The 7,258-nt window shown below is 51.2% G+C and overlaps 1 protein-coding gene across 1 annotated transcript in view; it reads right to left on the reverse strand.

The window, feature by feature from the left end:
* Positions 1 to 579: 579 nt before the first annotated feature.
* Positions 580 to 7,258, reverse strand: part of LOC136361322 (uncharacterized) — a 42,397-nt gene continuing 35,718 nt past the window's right edge. The window contains exon 6 of the mRNA XM_066319152.1: positions 580 to 701. Within this exon, the coding sequence (XP_066175249.1) occupies positions 603 to 701 (99 nt within the window). The 3' untranslated portion in view covers positions 580 to 602. The remainder of the gene's footprint in view (positions 702 to 7,258) is intronic.

A 7,258-nucleotide genomic window follows, 5' to 3' on the forward strand; every position in this document is an offset into this window, starting at 1 on the left:
AAAGCCCCCACCCTCCCCTCCCTGAAGTGAAGGTGGGTAAGAACGCCCTCCTCCCCACTGGATGCGTGGTCAGCCCAAGAATACCCAGGGAAAGGGGGAGCATGTTTCATACCTGAACTGGAACTGCTGTTTTTCTGCTTTGTGTTTTGCCGAGACTCTTTCATCCATGGGAATATCTGTTTGGACACGGTGGGTGAGTTAAGAGCTGGGCTCTTGGTGGGGTTGGCTGGGGCAGGGTTGCTGCTGGCATTTTGAGATGGTGAGGCGGAGGACGGAGGTGGAGGCTGTGACTGCTGGGCTGGAGGCGGCTGCGGTGGAGCCTGTGGGTCAGCGAGGCTGGGGGGCTGGAGAGTCTGGCTGGGGAGGGTCCTCATGCAACTCTCACTGATGTCATTGGCCTTGTGGTGGGACACAGAGCTGCCAGGGGACTGGAGGGAGCACGCGGGGCGGTGGTACTCAGTTTCCACAAGTGATGAAGATGGAGGATATTGCTGCTGACTCGCATTATAAGTGAAACCATTTGCTCCTTGGTAGGGGTAGGCACCATAGATTGCAGAGCTGTCGTAGTAGGTCGCTTTTTGCATTTCGTTGTTTCCCAATATTTATTTCGCAAACTGACAGGGTCTTGACACCCTTGGAGAATAACATTGGCACCCCTCTGTCACGTGGCGCTCTTCCTCCAATGGCCTCTCCGGGCAGACCTGGGGTGTGGGGAGAGCAGAGCAGGGTGAAGAAATGGTACAAATCCATCTTACTTTCAATAGCTAAGTGACATGAAAGCCATAAAAGAAAAAGTGGTCAGCAATATTTAGCAGCATGACTTGGCCTCAGGCGTGGAGCATTTCGATATAAAAGCTGCCTGGGTTTACTGGCAGCTACAAATATGTGCTTTGCTGCACCGGGATAGAGGCTTTCTAGGTTTGTTTTGTTTGGGTTTTAATATTTCTTTCCTCTTAAGGAACAGAGCAAGCGGGTTGATCGTTTATCACCAAGAGGCTGTTTTAATACCGGTCCCTGAGATAAGGGTAATCGAAGAATCCATAATGCAAAGGGGCTGGGCGATTACCTCAGTCCAACTCTAAGATCAAACCCTCTCCTTTAACCATCGCCGTTTTATTTGTAGCCTTTCTCTCCTGATTACGGCTCTTCATACAACTTTAAAGAAATATATGAGATGGTTCCTCTCCAAGTGTGGCAGGGGGCAGGAGCGGGGTGGAAAGGTTTCCTAGGCAGGGATATTTAAACACCCCGATCCCAAGTGATGGATTTTGGCTTGTCAATGAAATGCTCGATAGGAAAATAAACGAAGCCAGCACCTTCTCCCCTCCGTGCCCGCACACCACCCCGAGCCGCCCAGGTCACGCACCCTGGCAGCAGTGGTTTCTGCCCGAGCGAGCCCCGCCCGCCGCCCGCAGCGCTTCCCTCTCGGTCCTGGAGCGCGGCTTGGGCCGCTCCACGGAGCCTCCCGAGCCTGCCTCCCACCCGCGAGTGGGTCTGGAGCTTCAACTGCGCCCAGCGCCGCGCAAAGCCCCTCCAGCGAGGCCAGCAGGGGCGGTCGTTGGTTTGTTTTTTTCTGCAGTTATTTTCAAGACACTAACTTTTCGTGGAATCAGCCAGATCCTACCTGTTAAAACATGATGGATTGGGGGAAAAAAACACACCAGAAACCTGAAAAACCAGCGTTCATCTCCATGACCACGGCTTGAACTTTCCTTCCAACTTAGCGATAATAGGTTCTGTCTTGGAAACTGCTATGTAATTTGATGTATGAGGGTCACTTGGCTGGGGAGAGGGTGGACACAAACTCAGAGAATGCTTCTCCTGCCCGGACGAATCCCTTCCCCCCATCTCCTTTTTTTTTTTTTTTTTTTTTTTTTTTTTTTTTTTTTTTTTTAAGTCATCCATCCTTCTTTCTTTCTGGGATTCCCCCCCAACCCCACCCCCCGCCCCATCTCCCCCGAAATTAAAGTATCTGCTCGTCACCTGCCTGAAAATAACCAATTAAAGAATAGCCCGTATTAATGAGAGAGGAGACCTGTGCCTAACCTCCGATCCAGGAGGTGTTTCCACACGCACTCACATTGTTCTCAGAAACTGAAGTGTGTTCCTCACCGTCCCCCTAACCCCTTGCTGGCAAATAACCACGTCTTTTCAGATCAGAAGAGCCTCTTTCCTTTTACCACTTTCCCTGTACTTAAGCAGCTGGATATTTCTCCCCCAAAACATCTAACGAGGACAAATGCTTAGGGGCGAAAAGCCTTACACAACACAAGCACCAAACGAGCTCATTCTACGCCTTTCAAGTTATACAAGTCCTTAGAAAACAGTATTCCCTTTGTTAGATCGTAACAAAATGAAGGTAACACACCTACAGCAGGGCGGTTACCCTGTTATTGCACTAATCAAGCTCTTTGGATGCTATTAAGCTAATAAGCCGATGGAGATCTGAGGCGCATACACAATTTCCAGCTCCTCGCCTCTCCTTCCCTGTGCTATCGAGGCCTGGTGTGATTTTTCTCAATTCCTTTGAAAGAGGGACTGTAGACACCACTACCAGAGGAGAAGGAGGAAACAATCAGCCAGCGGTGATTTCACAAAGGCACCCGCCTTTCATGACCGCGACACCAAATATTTCACCTTCCTTCGGCCGCTGCGAAGTTTTGTGGCGCTGGCAGGACGCGCAGCGCAGAGCGAGGATGCGGGGTGCTCTGCTCCCGTAGCTGCCGGCCTGCAGACAATAGGCAACTTTACTTGGAAGGCAAAATATTATTGGAGCTTCGGCCCTCTGCCAGCAAGTTTAAAAAAAAAAAAAATCAGATGCCGAGTTTGGGTTCTCCAAGTTAATCACTTCCTACAAAGTTATAAAGAAGCGGGGGTAACCTGAGGAGCTGAGGAGCTCCCGGTCATTCCAGGAGAAAGTGGGAATAGCGGGATTAAGAGGCGACAATGATCACGACAGCGTCCTGACGAGAAAGGGGAGAGGAGGTGGATTTACCACCCCAGCCAGTGCCTGGGATGGGAAGAGCTCTCCTCTCCCCTTCGAAGACAAAAAGACAGGTCTTAAAAGCACAAATGGGCCCCCAATCCTTCCAATGCCTGTTTTATCGGCTCCATCTCGTTTTGTGCAATACACGGCTCTGCACTTTACCAACTTCTCTCCCCCCACACAGACAGCCCAGAAACAGCAGATGAAAGTTGCTTGGGGAGGCAAGTCCGCTTGGTTGTCCCCACTCCCCACTTCGGCTCTTCCCTGCCCTCGCCTTCCCCGCGCACTCCTTGTCCCCCCTTCCCAAGTACACCAGATCTTTACCCTCTAACTCCCAACCGAGCCCCAAACTCTGACTCTAGGACGAAAAACCAGGCAGCCCCCCTGAAAGATTTCCTGAAAGATAAAGAAAAAGTTGAGGGAAGGTGGGGGGTGGGGGGAAGAGAGGAGAGAGAGCTGCCTGAACACGAAGTGTAAGGGTATCAGTCACTGCCTGGAAGGAAGCCCCAGCTTGTGAACTCTTCTTGAACCGACATTTAAGTCTACGGTCATAAATCACTGGGACATAAACTCCGCCATTCACGACTGATAGCAGCGTATTTGTGGCCTGCTTACCTTAACTTCTGACGACTGAGGCGGAAGCCAGCATGCTCGCTCTCTCTCTCTCCCTCTCTCTCTCTCTCTCTCTTTTTTTTTTTTTTTTTTTTTTTTTTTTTTTTTTTTTTTTAGAGGCGACACAACCCAGAGAGCAGAGGCTGTCTGCCCCAGCTCGATCCCTGTGGCCGCGGGGTGGGCACCGGCTCAGCTCATCCGCAGCCGGCACCCCCCGGCCGGGAGGGGCGAGTCCTGCCCCGCACGGGATGGGGTCGGTGGCTCCGCACACCCGCCTACCCCGCTCCCCTGACGCTTCAGGCTGCCCACCCTACCCCGAGCCGGTCCCCGGCGTACCGGGCTCCCCCTGTGCGGGGCACGGAGGACGGAGATGTTTCCCAGGGCTGCTCTGGGAAGGGAAGGAGGAGGGAGTGGGGGGGGAGTCGGAGGGGAAGAAAAAAAGGGAAAATATAGAAAAAAAAAGGAAGGAAGAAAGAAAGGCTGCCGCCTGGGGAAGCGTGGGGCAGCGTGGGGGCTGGGGAGGGAGCGCAGGAGCACGGCAGTGAAGGAGTGCGGCCCCCCCGCACCCGGGCGTCACCGAAGTCCAGGAAAATTATGCTAATGAAGACAAACGGCGCTCACAAAGGGTCGCTCTCACCAGCCTCCAGGGTGCTGCTGTGGGGGTTTGAGTTTGTCCCTCTTACCGGTGGGCTTGGGGGGCAGCTGCAGAATAGCCCCTGTACCGCTCCCCACGGCCGGGAGCCCCGCACAGCCCCGGCTGAGTCCCGGAGAGGGGAGCAAAGCCCGGAGAGCCGGGGCTGGGTCCGGAGAGCCAACCGAAGCCCACCAGGATCCCCGCTCTGGGCAATGCTTTCAGAGCCACGCTGGAAATCATTAGAGTTACTAATTATTAACTCATGCATGCGTGAGCGCACACACACACAGATGTACACACAGACACCCCCCCTGCCCCCCTCAAATATCCCCAGCGCCCGGGACGGGCACAGAGGCGCTCACGCACACACATGTGCTGCGCAGACGGGTCGGGGTGCCCGCAGCACCCCGTGGGGACGCGTGGGCGGGAGCCTCGCGTGGACGCCTCGCAGCTCACAGCCTGCGCCTTCTTTTGCGCGGCACAGCTGGGGAAAGGCGCTCGCCTCTTTCCTCAGCTCCACGGGGTTTAGGGGTGACGGTGAACCCCCAGTTTCCTGCCACAGAAACCCGGCAGCGACCGTGCAAACGAGAACTTAAACGAAGTTGTAGAGCCAGCCCGGCTGGCAGACGGGAACGGGGCTCTGGGCTCCGTGCATTAAGCAGAGCCTGAGAATAAAATCTAGGTGTAAATTTGACGTTACTTCGTTAATTAAGGCATTATAAATATAACTAGTCCGTTTAAAGCACGAGGGAACCCAGCGTCATCTTTAAACACAAACAAAGCGAGGGGGAAGCGAGAAATAAAAAGCACTGTAAGGCTGGGGTGGCCTCTTACGCATACCAATGGTTTTTGTCATTTATGGCTATGCAAGATTTATGACTTCGTGCACCAAAGCTGTAAACAGAGCACTAAAACAGAAAACACTTGCTCCTTATGGCATAAGTGAGAAGGCACCACATGAAAGGGGAAGCGGCCAGCGTAGGAGGAGAGAAGAGGCAAAAATCCTTCGTATGCGTTTTGCTTCAAACAATCCTGTGAATGTTGCTTTGGAAGGAGGAAAAAAAAAAAAAAAAAAAAAAAAAGGTCTTTTTAGTCAATAATCAACCCCACACTTTCTTCTGAAACTGCTGATCTGCCATTCGCCCACTTGCCCGGGCAAATACTGAGAGGCAGCGCTGAGCCCCGACGAAGCTCCCCGGACTGGCGAGAAGGATTTGGACAGGGAGAGAAAAGATGGGGACTGCCGAAACCTGCGGACACCGGGGAGCTGCCGGTTTGGGGGCCCCCGCGGAAAGCCGGGCGAGTTTTTCCTAGGAGCGCGTTTCAACTTGGGAGCCATCTCCAGCGGGATATTCGGACTAAATGTCTGTATTTAAGAAGGGGGAACGGGAACGGGGGGGAGGGTGTTTTTTTTTAAAAATGAAAGGATATGTAAGGACTTTAATCGTGAGAACCGAAGTGGTTCATAGGAATATGGAAGTGTTTCTTCCATTCATCTTACTGCCTGCAAAGAGTATTTTGCGAGATTTCTCCAATTAGTCCCATTTCCCCACGCCCCCTCTCTCCCCAAAGAGGTAATTTTAAACATGAGAAGATGATTATTTTTTTTTATGTCTCCTATGATGTCGGGATAAGTGTCCCAACGCACAGATCTCCGCTGCTTTTATCTCTTTCCCTCCCAGAGGCCGAATATTTTCTTTCTGCTCCATTCCGCGGAGAGAGAGGGCTCAGCTCGGGGAGGGACGGACAGTGTTTAGGGCTGATTTCTGACTCAGAAATGACCTGCCTTTTCTCCCCGAAGAGTCCCACTCTGTGGCACTCCCTCCCCTTCCTCCCCCCACCTCCCGCGAATTACTATTTTCCGAATAAAATAATGCCCGTAAAGCGCCTTGTCCTTGGATGCCCCGAAATGGAAGCGGGCAGCACCATAATTCAGGGCTGGTTCTGGGGGATTTCTAAGAGATAAAATAGCAAGGCAGGGAGTTGAGGGAGAAGGGGACCAGTTCTGGAAGTGGTGCCTGTCCAAGTCGTTAGAGAGTTAGAAGGGGATATCAGCTGAATTAGAGAAGGACTGGACAATCGAAGCAAGCCGTGGTCGATCTAAATTGTTATTTATATTTTCTAGTACTAGAGAGGCAACGCACTCTTTGCTCAACAGACTGAAGTTATTTACACAACTCGCCGAAATCTCCCTTTCCTCCAGAACTCTTCTTGCTTTCTTTTACTCTAGAGCAGGACCGTGTTATTTATGAGTGTTTTAACTGGGTCAATATGCATCCAAACTGGGTCATAAATCAGAGGAAAGGCTGCCAAGTAATTTAGCTGCAATGAAAGCTTGGGTTTTATTTTTGAGGCACATTTTGGCCGGTTTCAAAATACGGCAACTCCAAGCTTGGCTTTCAGACACACAATGGGAGCAAAAGAGCTCTCCTTCCCTTGTTGAAGAGAGAAACACTGTACTTCAGTGTGGCGAGAAGGGGAAATAATATTTATTTGGGTCAGTTCTGCTTCTAGAGCCGCTTTAAAGAGCAGGAAAACATAAGACCATCCCAAACATCACCCTGAAGGTCTCTGCAGAATGGCCGCGAATAGCTCCGAGTGGAAATAACCTTTTTTTGTGTGCTCTCAGCGGAGTTTTTATAAGCGGAGTTTTTATAATCGTTCACTTTTTCTCCCTTTCTCCCTCTCTTTCTGACCCCTTAGGAGACGGGCAATTACAAACAGCGCGTAACTGGACACAAAATGGCTCAACAGGAATAAGCGAGAGGCATGGAGCGAACTAGAGGAAAGGGAGTGAGTCCCAGGGCTCCAACCTTTCCCAAAGCCGGGGCACACCGGGGAAATAGGGTTTCATTTAGCATTTTGCCCTCTTTGGATAGCCAAGTAATCTTTCATTTTTGTCATTTAAAGCGCATTTATATCAATGCATTCATATTGACAAATATACGCGAATACTTACATATTTTTATATATGGATATTTCTATATTTATGTAAGCGACGGCATGGATATTAATTTAGAGCTAGT

Source organism: Sylvia atricapilla, chromosome 1 (genome assembly GCF_009819655.1).
Source record: "Sylvia atricapilla isolate bSylAtr1 chromosome 1, bSylAtr1.pri, whole genome shotgun sequence".
In the NCBI taxonomy this organism is placed as follows: Eukaryota; Metazoa; Chordata; class Aves; order Passeriformes; family Sylviidae; genus Sylvia; species Sylvia atricapilla.